At 41.7% G+C, this 18065-nt stretch overlaps 1 protein-coding gene across 1 annotated transcript in view; it reads right to left on the reverse strand.

The window, feature by feature from the left end:
• Window positions 1-17404, reverse strand: part of arid1ab (AT rich interactive domain 1Ab (SWI-like)) — a 54865-nt gene extending 37461 nt beyond the window's left edge. The window contains exon 1 of the mRNA XM_041954923.1: window positions 16133-17404. Within this exon, the coding sequence (XP_041810857.1) occupies window positions 16133-17032 (900 nt within the window). The 5' untranslated portion in view covers window positions 17033-17404. The remainder of the gene's footprint in view (window positions 1-16132) is intronic.
• Window positions 17405-18065: the final 661 nt, after the last annotated feature.

The raw sequence follows: 18065 nt of genomic DNA on the forward strand, positions 1-18065 counted from the left end.
AAATATTGCTGCTACAAGGCAGAGAAAAAAAGAGGTTTTTGGTCTATTTAAATCGAGAAAGTATTTGAAGCTGAAGTAACATGCAAACAAATAATAAACACTTAACACCTAGATTCACTAGGTTTTCCCACCTTTGCAAAACCTTCAATAAAATGGTCAAATTTGTTATTTGTTGTCTTGGAAATCTATGACACCATGACCTGACAACTACCACATGCTGGTGAAATTGGCTTGGGAGTTCTCTGGAACATTGACGTAATTCACTTGAATTACAAGTAAAGGGTTGAAAATGTGCAAAACATCATTTAAGCATCAGCACCACTATCTACATGTGTACGTACTCACAGTTCAAAGCATGCATTAGGTTGATTTAGGCTCACCATGGTTCATTAAGTAAACTATTTTATTGCTTAACAGTTGACATAAACTAGCTATTTTTCTGATTTTATATAATACCCTGTTTAAATGACTTTTTAGTTACTGGTGGTTGCACTGCCTTGACTGGACCAAGCGCATCATTCCCAGAGAGACAACACAAGCTAACAAGCACCTGAATTTTTCATGCAATATTAAGGAAACACTATGGCACATTTTTACTGATGAAAAGAGCAATTAAGTGCAATTGTACTAGTCCATTACCTGTCTAATGTTATCAGGGGTTTTGCTGCTATAGCGTTACCTGGTCTGGTACGCCTAGTAATTTTTGCAAACTTTCATATATATTGCTGGATAACTAACATTACTGAATTAGTATGCTGACATTATGACTCCCCTCTATTGTAGCTAGGGTTAGGCAAAGTTTTAGCATGATCCTGCAATGGCCACTTGTGGAATAGTTCAAAGCTGAATTCATAACATTGACATTTTAATTCTAAATCAACACTGGAGTGGTGCACAGTTTTTTCATCCTGTTAAAGCCCAATGATTCTGCACAGTTGCAAATAAGAATTCAGCTACACTAATATAATTAGCAGTATACTACTTGTAGACTTAGATTTCAGTGGTGGCTGTGGAGGATTGTTTCTGACTCTCGGTGCACCATTTTCAATTAATATTGCAAATGCAAATATTGCAGTGCAATTTGTCCTCAATATATATCCCATATCCCTAAATAAAATTATAAATATTTCCTGAATGCTTATTTTGTATATCATTATAAAGCTCAGGTGACTACAAAAATGACAAGCAGGGAGCTTCCCTGATACATAGGGATCAAAAGGCCACTCATTTGTTTCAGGATATTTTCATTCCAAAAGGTCAAGGTATATTTTGATAGATATAAGATAGCCAGATCATCATTCAGGACACAAAATGTAGACTGAAACAAATATTGAACAGATACTGTGTTCTGTGGTTCAGGCTAATATTTGTTTTCTTAGTTTGGCCATCCTGGCAAAATTAAGGAAATAATAAATAAAAATAGTGTGAATATTCTGTATTTCCTCAAGGATTTAAATTCTAAAACAGACTTCAGAGGCAGATAACTAAAACCCTCATTTTTCCTAAAAGGCCAAAATATTCCTGCCACGCTGTTCCCTTCTCCGTGCAGCTTAAAGCCTTAGAACAAACTTTCCACTAACATCACAAAGTGTCAAACATGCACACTCGATGGCAACTCAGCTCACAACGGTGCACTGTCTCTTTTTTTCTGCTCAGTCATCGAATCAATTTCTGGAGGAAACTCTTCCCCTCCCTTTTCTTCTCTCTTCCATAAAAAAAATAAATAAATAACCACAATTAGCACATGGCTAATCTGCATAGAGGAAAGCCAGAGCACTCTTGGCAGAAGAGGTTGCACTGAGTATATTGTGTCATGACTGGGCTGCTGGTGGATATTGCAACTATTCAAAGCTCTGTGTGTGTGTGTGTGTGTGTGTGTGTGTGTGTGTGTACATGGGGATGGGGACAGGGATTTGTAAGGGGTTGGGGAGAGTGGGATAGGTGGGGGGGTTGTGAGTCTGGAGCAGTGCCTGCGAGCAGAGCTGGAGTGTATGGGGCCGAGCGGAGCAGATGGACCGGGGGGGGGGGGGACAGACGATAAACAACTGCTGCTAATTTAATCCGCCACACGGCCACATGGCCTCGGCTCGGCACACACACCATTGTTCTGCGTTAAAGCCATTCGACACGCAACACACCAGCGCAAATACACGCCGGCTAAGGCCGCCCTCATATGGCGGTGGAGTCACACACATCGCATGTCAAAGACAGACAGGATAACCTAGCCTTTAGCAACAATGTCAACTTTAGGGTTGAGATGTGAGTCTAGGAGCAAGCCAAGTGAATCTGCACACTTAGTTTACTCCACTTTAATGCTGTTGTCCACAGTCACAGTGGGAGCTACCCAGTATGACCGCTCTTTCACTATTTAAGCACTGAACACTTCCACTTCAAAGTGCTTAACCCTTCACTTCGCTCCAGGACAAGCCGCTGTGCTCCTCAGCCACTTTCTCCGCTGACATTTTCCCAGCTGTATGAGGAGCATTGTTGACAACACTTCCTCAGACTTAAACATAGGCGAACTTTAAACTGAATGTACAGGTAGATATTCTATAGAGAACTATAACTAGCGCTTGATATTAATCCTCAATGTCTCTTAAGATTTGAACCCTAGAGTGGCAATTAAGGATTATTTCCATTATGAGTTGATCAGAACACCAGAAAAATGCAAAAAAATAGAATTAAAATGGCCATCGCAATTTGTGACATACAAATTGCTTGCTTTGTCCATCCAATTGTCCAGAGTAGCAGAACGCAGGTATTGTGGCAGCACTCGCACTTAATTTTCTTCTAAATGAAAACCAACCATGGCAGGAAGGGAGTGCAAAAATGACCCCTGAATGCTGCATTTAAAACTGTCTAGCCGTCTTAACCAGCATCTATATAAATAACTACCAACACCAGACCACAACAGCAATGTCACCCATAAGATACTGATGATATGAAAAAGGAACATTCACATTTGGACACTGTGTAAACGTGATTGATCATTCTTTTTAGAATTAATGTCATGGGAGTTAAACACAGAGTGAGAACTTCCCTTTTTCATAAACAGTACAGACATCAAAACTAACAAGGAAAACACACGGCTAGGCCCTAGCAGCAACAGCAGCCATAAAGCATTAAAACAAGCTAAAGTATAGCCAACTGGGGTGAGCAAACAGCTGGGGAAAGTACCAGAGAGGCAAACAAGAAGCCAAGAAACTGGGGAAAAAACACAACCAAAATTCCCACTGCATCAACCTGAGAAGTTCTAAGTTCGATCTGACCGTCGCATGACTCTGGATAAAAGCAAGTGGGACCTGGGTAGGGTGGGGGTGGGTGGCAGCCTGTGCCTGCTGGTGCCATCATCACCAAGAAGAGGCAACAGCACCCTACTCACCCAGATGTTCACCCAGCTGTTCCAAGAGATTCAAAAGATGTTCAGGGAGGAGAGGAAGAAGGGAACTAGAATGACAAAATCATCTTTCGCATCTCTGAGAGCTGAGGGGGGGAACGGGGCTATTTGAGGTTGATAAGAACAACAGAAACAGCATAGACAGGAGTTTAAAAACACCTCTCTGCACCTTTATGATTTCAGGATGGAAAACACTGAAATGTTCCCTCGCATTTCTGAGCACCTCATTCCCAAAGAAAAGCAGCCAAAGGTAACGTCACATATATCAGAGACATCCCTGGGTGAGATCAAATGCAGTTTGACAGCTGATGAATCCTTGAACTTTTTACAGACTTGTGGAGTCTGTCTGTAGCTTCTGTTTTACACGGTTACTCCAGCAATCGTACAAGCACTCAGACTGTTGACTCAGTTATGGTAATGTTGTCTGACAAAACAACAACAACATAAAACCCCAAGCTCCACTTATTAGCTTTTTGAGTTTACATCTTACACTATGGTTTGTTGCCTAGTGACTAAAGTTTCATACTCCGCTCATCTCCAATTTTGGCCGTTCTCACTTCCAATGCTAAATCGGTGGATTATCCCTTTAAAATTAAGGTTGACTTTAACGTCTGGAATGTGGATGTAACATCACAGAGAGACGATCGATTCAAGGACGAAGTTGTACATTCAGCAGAAACATATCTGAGCAATCAAAGTGACAGACGGTAATAACACAGTTCAGCTACAGGTATCAGAAACGTTTTTACTCCTCATGAATTGGCTATATAACTTATACCAACAAGAAAAAAGAAATACCTAGAAAATGTATTTTAGACCACTATTTGTATTTTAATTCTTCCTTGAAAAGAAAGTCAGTTGATTAGTTCTTATTTGACTGTGGCCATTAGCGCATGAAAGTGAGAGTTGACTGGTGAGTAACGACATAGCTGCTAGGTGTTAACTGGTTCCCACCGCTGCATTGACAGGCCCAGTGTACTCTGTTAAAAAAAAATCTCTCGTTAGGTAGATCAGAGCAGCTTGCTAAGACCTCCCAGTTATTTCCTGATATAAAAAAAAGAGGTCTGCCTGATGCTGCCTGGCCTGTCAGTGTGATGTTGAGGTTGGAGGTACAAGAGAGTGAACATTCGCCCTGACTGCAGGCTGTCAACCTGTCAGGCCAAACTTATATTTCCAGGTGACACTGGCTGATTCTCGGGAGTGAAACGAGCCGGAGGGGGGTGGGGGGTTGGAGTGGGAGCTCAGGAAGGCTGAAAGCAGGGCCAGTGGGTATGGTGCACATTGTGGTGACAAATGGTAAAGGGCAAAGCACATGTTCATAGTGTTAACAGTGGAGTAGTAGTAAACTCCAAGTGATGTATGCTGCACCTGCAGACACAGTTTTTTCTTCTGTGCTGTCGGTAAAGAAGGTGATGTATGTTTAAACTGAAACTCAAAGAAGAGGAAAAAAATCACCATTATGGAAGGTGGAAAACCTTTTGGAGAAGAAAAAGACACCCTGCCAGTACAGTCAAGGTAAGAATTAGATGCTCTAGATCAGTACTAGTATCAACTTATTCTTGGATAAAACAGTACAAATTTTGGCAATTTCAGACCATACGTGGAGGCAAAGTTCTGTGTGTTGTTTGTGCTAGACAACACTAAAAGTTTTAGTACTTTGACTTTTATCAAATAAAAAAAAGGTTTGAAATAAACTTGTTTTGAATTCTCAAATTGTATACAGCAGAGCAAACTTTTCTTTTTAGTATTGTAATGTTGAAAAATTGCAGATGATACACAGCCCTACGAATGTGACTCATGCATAAATTAATTCTTGAACTATAACCCATAAAACAATGGGAAACGGAATGAAATATAACAGCTGCTCAGTAATACTTAGCAGATCACTGCTAAAGCGCATTACCTTTGCAAAGAGTGTTTACAGTTACGGTCGACTGACATCCCATAATACAAGATAGTGTGGCTTATTTAAGGCCACAATGTGAGTACAGCGCAAGAATGGCAGTGGCGCTCAGGTTACATGAGCACTTCGCCGGGGCCGCTCAGGGAAGAAAAAGCGGCCTCTGCTCTCCGCTGCCGCTCGGAGATAAGCCACTTGATGCGTTAGCGGGCAGCAACTCCTCAGTCAGCATTGGAAGCAAGACAGTGATCGGTTACATCACATTGCCGAGGCTCGGCTCGCGCTGCCGAGAAGGATGCTTATTCAGGCTGACCATTGGCACCCTGGACGACCCATTACGATAAGTGTGTCACTCACTACTATGCCAAAAATACCCTGGCTACTGAATGGGGCGAAGCTACTTAAGGACCTGGCTGGGTCACAGCCTGCCTCATGGTTAGAGTCACAACTCTGACACTGACGTCAGACATGCTTCTCTGCAGACACACACACAAGGCCAGAGGAAAACACGCTCAGTCATAATCTGAATCACAGACTAGTAATTTCATTGGAATATTGAGTTTGTCCACATTTAAATAATAACTTTGAGGGTGCAGCGAAGGACTCTGTCTAATGTGTTTCAGGTCTTGCTCAACAACAAATGAGCGACGGACTGACCGTTGGGATTGTTAATTTGCACTCTTCCGTTGACCAAACAGATGCACTCATTCACGGCCATGCAAATCTTCAGGTCGGGGGGAGGAACGCGGCATCAACAGTTACTGCTTTTTCCACTAGCACACTTTCGAGTATCACAACACGAGTCCAAACTTAGCGTCAGTCAGGCACCAAACACTGTTCAAATGTGTCTCTGGTGTATAAATCACTGTCACTTGCCACACAAGCCAGAAACAATGACATTAAACAGCCTTTCTGCGATCGCTTTTGTCTGTGCAACTATGTCCCTGCTGACCACTGGCTGCTCTTTTTTTTTAACCATGAGCCGATCAAATCAAAACAAAACAATGGCTGTGTATCAAACAGGCTGCTAACTGGCCGCCTGGTACACTGCAGCACAGAAAGAGGTGCTTGTGTAAACATCCCGTTTCTATGAAAAATGTACATTAATTATTTAGGCCAGTTAAAAATAAGAACTAGCATATATATTTTTTTAAGAGCTGAACAGTTTATTTTGGACTGGACATTTTAGAGTCTAAGACAGACTCCAGCTATAAAAATTAGTCTCTGTCTCTTACGGTTTTGTGCCGTACAGCACGATGTGTAGTTAGTGCTTGGGCTGCAACTTAGTATTATGGTCACTGTAAATTACACTACAGACTTGATTATGTGTAAGAAAACTAAGAATAGTAGGCCAACATTCAGATTTTATCTGAACAACACCAGTTCTAAACCCACAAGGGCTTTAATCCAGAGATATTTTCATTATCAATTATAGTGCTGATTATTTTCCTGCTTGACTGATTAATTGTTCGGTCCTGTTAGAATATAATGTAAAAATTGTCACAGAAATTTCCCAGAGCCTGAGCTGTGAGATAAAGACATTTAATTTACTACCATAGAAGACTAAGAAAACCAGCAAATATGAAGTGATCCCCAAACCTCAGATTGACATATTCAAATCACTTGATTTATCCATCCAACAGTCCAAGACTCAATGATATCTCATTTAATATCATTGAAGATGAAGAAAACCAGCAAATTTTGACCGGTTCCAGCTTTTGAACAGCTGGAAAGTAGTAAATATTCATATTTAAGAAGCTGGAAGCAGCAAAAATGTGTCATTTTTGCTTCAACGATTATCAACATTGTTAGCACTAGATACTACCTCCCTATTCTTGTGGTATAAATATCTGAAGGGCAAGGCTTGCATAGGATTCAAGATTTGGGTATTGATCCATCACTGGTTTGCTAAGATTACTTCAATCTGCTCTGATGCTTAAACTTAAGTTAAAACTTACTAGACTGGTCAACTAGTCTTAAAGTCTGAAAACACTCAAATTGAGCAAAATTTAATCTACAAGGCTAAACACTGTCAGACAAATATTGCACATACGATAAGATCCATTTTAAACACATTCTTAAGTAACCAAATTGTACTTTAAATGTGTGAGACTTGGCACATTGTACATTATCCTGTAAGTAGATCCTTATATTAATAACAGAATAGAGTGGAAATCGCTTACAGTGATCGCATATGTCCGGGCCAAATTCATCACTGTAAGCGGAAGATTATAATAACCAAATTTTTGTGAGTAAGTACAAAATGAGCACAACTGGACTACCTGACTTTATCACTATAAGCCTATTTTTTAAACTGACTTGTCCCTAGCTTTTTGAAGCGGTTGATCACGGTAACCATGATTATTATAAGCTGTTTCCACTGTAGCATTAAGTTCAACTAACTAGTATTTCGGGTGCAGACAAAAACAGACAGGCAAAGCAGAAAGCAAAGCTAAGACCAGAGGGCACAATCCACAAAAACACCTCATGATTGAGAACCACGGAAGACAGTTATGTTGCCTTTTTCCCCATTTTATGTAAGATATATACGATACTGTATATATGAGCCATTGGCTTTTTTCTGCAGAGAGCAAAGGTGAGAGCTGGGAGGAAGTATCATTCTCTACCTTCTAGCATCAACAACTGCACCAATTTAAAGGTTAACCACTTTATTCCATAAAAACACACACACCATACGTCATGTAAATGAAGTCTGTAGTCTCACACAGACTCGGAGAAGGATATTACTATGCTAATCTGGAACATTTTAGAAGGTAAATGTCAAAAGAAATGAATTACGTTTACATTCCAGCATGCCCTGATGCAGCAGCCCAAGTCTGACATTTGTCCATACAGGAATTTTCCTCTAGCAGTGTTTTCAATGTGCAATATTGGGTGTCCAATTATTCTGATTAATAATATTCACTGTCAGGGATGGCCAGTAAACTTTCCACATCTTGTTGAGGTCAATAAACCTGGAAGTGTTCAGTCAAACCTATAAGCATTTAAATGATGACCAGTTTCAAACCCTGCTGCTCTGTTGTTGTTGTTTTTTTTCTTGAAGTACCCCCTATCAAAAAATCATAGAGATTAGGAAGGGGTCTTAAGGATGAAAGCAACAATTAACGCCAGAAAAAGGCTGAGTTTGAAAATGTAAAACTGTCTGTTGTTGTCAGCGGGATGGAAAAAAAGCCCATGCTGCTTAAGAACGACGGATGGCTGGTGACACGTGGAGTAAGAGCAGGTCAGAGAGGCTCCTGAGGCAGCGGCACACACACATCCACACTCCCGACGACCACCAAGTAACTGCCGCACTTTAGACACAAATACACACAGCTGTCAGGGGCAGACGAAGATCATTCACAAAACACCCACCCCCTCCTCCCCTGGGTATCACTGACACCGTTTCTCCCTCATGCGCACACACCATCCAGTCTCACACACACACACGGGCGCGCACGCACACACACGCCGGGAGGCAGCATGCTGTCCATGTGGCCTGTGGAGAATCATTACTCAGCAGTGCAGACTAAAGAGCCGAGAGTGAACTTCCTTTTTGAATGCTCGGGCTTCCTCTTCTCCACGGCACCACCCCCAACAAAACGGAGTTGACACAGTAGCTGGAAGTAGTTCTGTATGTTTTCTTAGAAACGTGCATTGTGTTGTGTGAATAGGAACAATTCAGAAAGTGTAGGGCCAGCAGTCACAGAACAGTATATCACTTTCTAGTGATTGTGCACAGGCTGATACTTGGCATACCGTCCAGTGGTAATAATGCCATGTACATTCTGTTCTACAGTGTTGAATTCTATTGTATACATGTAAATATTTCAAGATTAATGTCAGTGAGGACATATTTTGTGAAGTTATGATAAAGCATTTGTTCAATCAAAAAACTTCTGTTTCCATTCCTTTAAGGGACACTATAACTGATAATAATAAAAATAATCATTGTGCTATACCGTATGCTATGATATGGTGAAAGTGTGACTTTTTTCTCAGACAGTTACCATAACGTGAAAATCGTGTACTGCTGCAACCCTATTTCAAATACAACAAATGCCAGGGCTGCAGTTAATAAATATTTTCATTCATGACTAAAGGGCTGTCAAAAATGATGATTCCTTTTACCAAAAAAACACAAAAGGTGGGAATCATTCAAATGTATATTATTTCAACATGAACATGTCTTTTATACATAATCATTACAAAATAAACAAGTAAAATAATGTCCTATACTGTGTTGTTGAATTATTCGCTCATTTCAGCTTGACCAACAATTTCAGTCAGTGAAATCAACGTGCAGAGCTGATTTTGTACCCTATTTTAATATGTTTTTGTTTCTAAGTGACTAATGGAAACAACAACTTTTACGTTTTTCCAGTACTGAGTGAGAGCACTGCAGCCAGTACGGGCTGCAATGTAATCTGTCCAGGTGTTTGCGCACCCTCGATGCACGTCCACTGAAACTCAGATTGCAACTTTGTGTGACGATGTTGTGACGATGTGCAGAGAGAGACCTTTTTGTTAAAGAGTTGTGGTCCTTTCTGTTTAACTAGAATCGGCTGTTAGAGCGCTTACGCCAAAGCCACCAGACTGCATTCACAGAAACACTCATTTTATCATCATAAAACACTCGACTAAAACAAAATAAAACTCACCAAAACCTTCTTTGTTCTTCTTTCGTTTTCCAACAATCAACATTAACCCTGGTTTGGTTGAAATAAAACCTTATTTCACTGATTCAGGTGATGAGCGAGGGCGGACATAAGAGAAGCGCCGGGGGAAACGGCGTGTAGAGCTGGAATATTTCCACACCTAACTCAGGAATTCTTTGCAACAGATATTATGATTGGAGAAATTTAAATGTGTTGGACTTTAACAGATTCTCACAGCAGAGCTGCTGTTATTTCCACAATCAAATATCAATCTTCAAAATCAAATGCCTGGATTTTTTGTACAATTTGATTATTCTATTCTACTAGTCGATCAAACGAATAAAAGCAAGAGAATTTGCTAGTTTATAGTTTTTCATAAACAATGATAATGTCTTCTAAATGCTTGATCTGTCTGATAAAAAGTCTGCATCTCAGTGGTATGCAATTTACAGTTAGAGAAAACAGAAGAAAAGCTGCATTTGAGAGGCTGGAACCAGTGAAAGTTTGGTAACTTACGTTGGGCTTCAACTAACAGTTACTGGCTGACTGACAGATTATTTTGAAAGAGTCCCAGGTGACACCGTAAAATGTCCTGTGCTGTCTGACATTTCAGTCTTTCGATGCTCAGTTTAGTTTCATACGTAGGTCAAGAAAAAGCACCAAATCTGCATATTTTAGAAGGTAAAACCAGCAGATGCTTGATGTTTTACCTGAAAATGACTGAATCAATTCTTGAATTGAATCAGCACCTACTTGAAGAATTGACTAATAGTTTCAGCTCCGTTAACCCTCTACAAAAAGTGTTGGTGAATGCCTGCTTTTTTCATCATTATTAGGGCTTTAACATTATTATAATTATCGATTAATCTGACAATTATTTTCTTGATTAATCAACAAATCATCTGTCGTCTATAAAAATGTCCAAAGATTTCAGATTCAGTCTCATAAAAGACTAAAAAGAAGCTGGAATAAGTGAATTTTTGGCACTTTTGCTTTAACAATGACATAAATTAAAAATCTATTAACAAAATAGTTGCCAATAGAGCTGAAACAATTGGTTAACCATGTCAAAAAACAAAATTTAATGATTTTTAAACTCCTGTTTTCATGTGAATGACGGCCCCTCGGCCATATGGCCATGTTCCTGTGTATTTTCAAATTCCCAGTATGATCTCAAATAAGATTTCCAGTATATCCTCGAACAAATGACGCACTTAGCACAGCTCTAGTGTGCTAAATGAGAGCGCACTGGTCTGTTTAATGCTTTAATTAGTTTTATTTTGGAATAACAATGCAGAGCCAGGCAAGACATTTGCACTGTTTAATATTAAATATATTCCATCTTCATTTCTTGAGAGAGCTTTTGACACAGTAAAGCTGCCATGAAACTGTTTATTTGTACGCTGCTTTCCAATTTGCAGTGGGGCTTCCCTTGTACATCAGCAGCAGAGCTGTGCGTCTATTAGCAGCAGTCAATTTAACACCCCTGCTTTGGTGTTTTTCATTACGTTTTCAACTGTGGGGCTTTCTCAAAGAAATATTTACAAAGTGTCTTCGATTATGATTTAATTCAAACTCAATTTGGGAAGTCAGCCTTGCAGAGCTGAGAGGGCATCCCCGATGGCTCGCTCCCATGTGTTAGGCGGAGGGAAACACCTGGCGTTACACCATCCAAAACAACCCTGCTGCGGTCCACTTCTGAGTATTTGTGTGCGAGGCATAATGAAAAGCAATACGAGCCCTCATCCACCATTCAATTAACACATTAACTCATCTTCAGCAGGTGGGCAGGAGCAGGTGGAGTGGCCCCATTTAGATACATAATAATAATAAATAAATAAATAAATAACAATAATAATCAGCCATTGAATGATTACCGGCGAGGAATGCACAAATTAAAAAGCGAACAGTGCCACTGTTAATGAATGGAGAGTTGAAGCATTTCATAAACTCTGCTGAAGTACAGCCAACAGCACTTATCACGGACAGCTCTTCAGGATGGTCTGCAAAAAACTCTCCAAGTCAACTTACGTCTGCTGGCTGCCACATCAGTCCGTGCAATCAAACGTCAAACACACGAGTTCTCTGACCTAACGTGATGTGCACAGAGTGGTGGGCTCCATGTCCCATCTCCGTGCCCTGATTTGACAACAGTTCATGTCCCGAAAGTGGAATCTTTCTGTCCGTCTGGCCCGTGAAAAGTACTGTCCTCCAGGTATCATGTCTGAGATCATATCCAGTGAGGTAATGTGCTCTGCACGTGCACCACTGACACCAAGACAAAAAAAAAAAAACACTCCTACAAACACTGATTCCAACTCTTGCTAATTCAGTGACACTAATGAGATTGTGACACAGCCTGTTGGCCTGCGCTAAAATACAGTTCTGCCACCTTCACATGTGCTTAACAACAAAAATGTTCAATTAACTTCCCAGAGACTCTTCTTTGACTCGCTCAATAATAATGAACCTTCTTTAACAAAGAACAGCTCTGAAAGCACATTAGCCCATGTGAAAAACCTGCATGGGTGGCTATATAGTGATGACAAGGTGTTGAGCGTTGGGACAGAAAGTCATCAGTCATTTTGGTTAAAATGTGGAGAGGATATAGTTTTATGCATATGATCACAAACAAAGCTTAGTACTCTAGTAGCACCATATTCACTTTAACTTTGTGTGTGTGTGTGTGTGTGTGCTTTAGTGGGAATATAGTGCTGTCACTTGCATAATCTAACTGTCACCTACAGCAAGTAATATACACATAAATTCAAGAGAAGTGGCAGTGGATTTCTTTGCACGCTGTTCTCTGGGACATTGAGACGTTACAGCAAAGATAAGACAGTTATTCCGATTATTCCTCAGTTTGAGCTCTCAAATACAAAGACGATTTTCAGTCTTTCCTTTGACTACAATACAACAAGAAATAAACGATTCAAACTAGGCAGAGCTGATGAACTTAACTGAACGATTCTGGTCCGAATCCAGAACTGACAGTTAACAAATTGCGTAAACTAAAGATTATATGTGCAGTTTAGAAACACTGATTCTTTTCTAATCTGAAATATGACAACATTCATTATTAGCAGAATGAAATGTAGAACTAAAGTGAGCCAACATAGAATATGGCATGTACTAAATGTGCAATGCCAACAAATAACAGCACAGCCCATGTGGTCTTCTCAGTAGTCCCACTTAAAACAAAAACAAAAATGTTCAATATAGACTTCAGCGATGTAACAAAGGCCACGCTACAGCATGATAATGAATGTTTAGCTCAGCTCACCTAAACACTTGACTGTAAAAACTCCAACAGAGAAAAGCGCCTCATACACACCAACTAACCAACCTCCATTCAAAGCTGGCCTTGGGTACGGACACTCCTCTGTACACAGGAAGTGACAAACTGAAATGAAAAAGGGAAATCCAAACTTTCCCCAAAACAGCAGTGAGCAGCACTAAAGAAAACGTCAGACTCCTCAGCATGACATTTCTGATGTCTTTACATACATTTTTATAAAAGAATCACAGATCGGCCCAGTTGGTGAGTAAGACCATGCTGTCTACAGCCGCTGACGTCAAGAACATCTGAACATTTGGGTTAAAACATTTTGAACCCAAACCTTCTGCTGACAGGACTATGATGTGCCAATATTGCACCGTGCACCTTTCAGTGTCCACAATTAACCCTGTTGTGGTATCGCAGAGTGGCAATCAAAATGTGTGAAAGGCGTGCACCTTAAAGTTTCAAGCAACAAGTGGCGGAGGTATCACTTCTCCAGACGAGCAGTCGGTCCTGAATGACCACTCTATCGCTGGAAATAAAGTAGGTAAACACAGCACATCCACCTTCTTGTAGACATAAAACAATGTACCAACACACAAACAAGAGTGAGCTTTGTGTATTTGATTAGTAGCTACCTCAAGTAAAAAAAAAAAGGAAAGCGGGAGCATGCAGCGTCCAAAATTAAATTAAATCAATTTGAAGACTTGGAGAGAATACAAACAATATTATAATTTGTGGAAACATGCAATAAAAATGGAGAGCAGAGATAACTAGTCTTTTGTTGTGACATATAACAGGAGCATAAAAACACTGCACATGTGGCTGTCATCACAGGACGGTGACATGTAGGCAGGCTCTGAAATCAACTTTTTTTTCCTCACCTGCCACTGTAGCAGGTCACTGAACACTTCAGCCTGACACTCACTTTAATTTCTCTGCCGCTTCACAAATCTATATGGAATGCTTCAGAACTGTAACCCCTGAGTCAGTTGTACCTGACGTTACAAATATATTGTGTAACCTTAATATCTGATTATTCCGAATAATTGTTTGTTTTAAATAACATTTCTTAATAAAAGAAAAACCTACCTGCCGTGGTGGCAGGTGACCTGAAATTGTCACCTGCTACAGCTAACATTTACCTTTTGTTTGGCAGGTGCTAATGTCATTCCCTGGATGTAGGTAAGGTAAGCACTGTTGACATGGTGACACTCTTTGCATGTGGAAGTAAATTAGACTATTTTAAACCTGCTGAAAAAAAAAAAACTGTGACGGCTAACACCTTTGGTTGCTTGTAAACACAACTGCAGCCAGTCCAACCCTCTCACGTGGCCGCCAGACGTTCTGGCACGCAAGTCTCCTCAACTCCAGATCTGGAAGCAGTGGAAAACACAGTCGTACAACGGGGCTACATGACCACACCTACTCTATCTGCTGTACCAGAGTCAGCCGATTTGAACGAGCAGCGCACACCGTGTACCCAGCAGCAAAAAACTTCAGGTGTATGTCTGAGGTCAACAGCTAAAAATGACAGTAGAGACGTGACTCAGCACAAGACAGCTTAAGATTTGATCAAACAAATAAAAACAATGGGAGAGGGAGGGGGGGGCTACATGAGTACAGTGATCATGCAAATTACTGCAGCGGGAGGAACTGAACAAAATGTGTACTCAAAATGCTTTCAATAAATATAACCAATGAGAAAGTTAGCATTCTGAAATGGATATTGTGGTTTCTGGTGTAAAATCATGTTGTTTGGACAGAATGATCAGATACATTTACATGAACAAAAAATATTAATATATTTTAGAATTGCACAAATGCGTGAAATATTGTTCGATATGAATAAAAGCAGAGAAAAGACAGCGGCACTGTGATGTCTTGACACGGCGGAGGATACGAGCGGGCAGAGGGGGCTGTTTTTCTGCAGCCTTCCATTAGATGCAATTATAAATGGCCGAGAGCGGAGGGATGGGGAGCCAATCAGATCTCGGCTCGCATGTCAACCTAAGACCAACTGTCTCCTGGCTCTGACAGCAGGATTTTACCTCCATAATTCAAATCCCAAAGCAAAGGCAATCTGCACTTTGCCAACTCCGAGCAGCGGGGCCGTGTTTACAAGGCGGCACACGGAGGAGAAACGCAGGCAAAAAAAAAAAAAAAAAAAGAAAAGGCGAACGGAGTCGGACCGAACCGCAATGAATGAAACCCTCCGTCAAGATGAATCAAACGCGGTCACAATCACACTTTGATCCGAGTAAACACTTAGGGGACGCGATTGTTGCCATTCACCGGACGGTGAGACGCATCTCCACTTGACTGTGCGGCGGCTTTTTAACCGACAGAGAAGGGGGTCTTTCCTTAATGATTATGCAAATGTTATTTAACGGATATCGCCGTCATTTGCATCGTGTTTATTGCCCTGACAGCCGCTGACACAACTTTGATCGCACCGGCGGGAGCACAACGCCAAAAAGAGGCCGTTTCGCCGCGGATTCTCGCAGAAATAAGAGCGGTTACAGCACTTAAATCTACGATGAGGCTGAAGAAGCACTGCGAAGAAACACCACCTTATCTCCCTCTGCACGCACACACACTTTCTCCTGACAAACTCTTGCTCTACTTAGTCAAACTCTTGCCCTGTACCCAGCAGGGATACACACCGACACCCGCAACTCAGAAAGTTGTTTCTAACAGAATATGCGGCTTCTTTCTCAGTCTAAACACTATTGCAGGGGGTGGTATTGGGAGAAACAGAGAGGCAGCCATTTTAGAGCTCTTGCTACATAGACAATGGCTGGTCCAATGCAATATGCAACTCTACAGTGCTTTCCCTGAGCTGCTGGGTGACTTAAACTCTGTCAAAGTGTGTCCGAGCAGTAAGTGAAGTTTACCTGATTTCTGTTTGGAGGCTGTCCAGTGTTTCCCGGGCTCATGGGAGGCGGATGGTGGGTCCTTTGTTGCCAACCCGGATGGACCCCACCATACTGACTGCTGCCCATGTCTCCTGGTCCCTTATTGGCTCCTTCCTGATTGTTATAGTCTCCTTGGGGGTAATTCGGGTAGCTCCTGGCAGAGCTGGGGGATGTCAAAAGCTGATTTAAAGTTGGCGTAGACGTAGGTTGTTGGTTTCCCATGTTATACCTCTGATTATTGTAAGAGGCAGCCATAGCTGTGGTTCCTCCTGCTGGCTGTTGCTTGCCTGGCTGCCCCCCAGCCGCCGGAGGCTGGTTGTTACGCGGGGAATTCATGGCCCCGTATCCTTGGCCCTGATAAGAAGTCCTGTTCTGGAACGGGCTGTAGTTGTTATAATGGTTAGGGTAGCCGTGTTCGTGTGAATTAGGGGGGTAAGGGTCCATCATGCCCGGCCCCGATGCAGCTGCCATGCCAGGGCTTTGTTGTCCGCCATGTTGATGAAAAGGGGCCCGGCTGTAGTGCTGGTTGTAACCGTAAGGAGGTGGAGGAAAGGGGCCCGGGTGGTGGTGTCCCATCCCGGGATGGTTATTCCCTTCGGGCCCGCCTGTATCATTCTGATTACTGCTATTATTATTTACCCTGGGCAAATTCCCGTTGCCGTTCTTCATGTCAGGATCCCCTCCTCCCCCAGCATTTCCAGCATCGGTCCCGTCCTGCAGCTCCTTCTGGCCAGGAGATCCGCCGTCAGGTCCCGGTTCCTTATTTTCATGCTGTTTCTCTCCCGGTACCGACTCCTCCTGTGGGTCCCGATCCGGCTTTTTGAGTTCGGATGGCGGGCTAGTGTTGAGAGTGGCGACGCTGGCGACCTGAGCGGCCATGATATCCCTCTCTCTCTCTCCCCCACTCTTTCTCTACCGCTCTCTCTCTCAGCACGGCGACTCACTCACAATCAAACTCCGAATAACCATTGAATATAAATACAATTATATTTATAACAACGTACCCGTTGTCCCGGTTCATTCCCCCTTTGCCCTCCGCCCGGACCGGTATCCGGTAATCCACCGCGACTCCGTTTAAAGTTAAAACAGAGGGGAAAGTTTGTGAAAGAAAAAATATATAAATACAGAGCCAGGGAAATGAATTTCACCGACACAAGTGAGTGTGTGTGTGTTGGAGGGGGGGCTTCTGTTACAGAACGAGAGCGCGAGCTAGAAATCAACCAAACCAGCACGAGGCTCCGCGAGACACAGCCATCTTACCGACCTGTCGCGAGAAAATAAAAACCCGGAGCGGAACTCACAGCGAAAACTGGATCCGGACTGCGCTGACTGTCTAATAACAACATTGTTTATACCCAAGAAGAGCCATTATTGCAGGTCTAATGCGCTTTAAACTGCGCTCATACATAAAAATGTCGACGTATTCGAAAAGCCTTGTTTGTTAGCATAAAAGACCGGTCAGTCTGAGACTAATTAAGTGTTGCATATAGGTGAAAAGCTTATGCTAATGAAGATGCACAGCAATAGGCTGTCTGACATAGTAAGTGAGGGAGATTTAGATTTGTAGATTTATATATTTAATGCATTTTTACAAAATGTGGTATTTATCAACTACTTCATTTTATTTTATTTGGAGGACCTCTACAGTTATACAGGACTAGTGGCTATAATATATGCTTATATGCTACTACATCTTATTGATGCTATTTGCTGTGGTATAAAGCAAGAATGTTCCAACCCTAAATAGCTGTCTGCCCTAATAAGTAAACACAATTTCAGTGGTGCTGCACCCGTGGCCCCAACAACGACCAGTCTGTCTTATTTAACTTTAGTTCAAATATGATTTCAGCAACTTTCATATGCAAGGCTTCTGTCTAACACTGCCAAAAGCCAGACTTTGTGTCTGCCATTT

Source organism: Chelmon rostratus, chromosome 16, assembly GCF_017976325.1.
Source record: "Chelmon rostratus isolate fCheRos1 chromosome 16, fCheRos1.pri, whole genome shotgun sequence".
Classification (NCBI taxonomy): domain Eukaryota; kingdom Metazoa; phylum Chordata; class Actinopteri; order Chaetodontiformes; family Chaetodontidae; genus Chelmon; species Chelmon rostratus.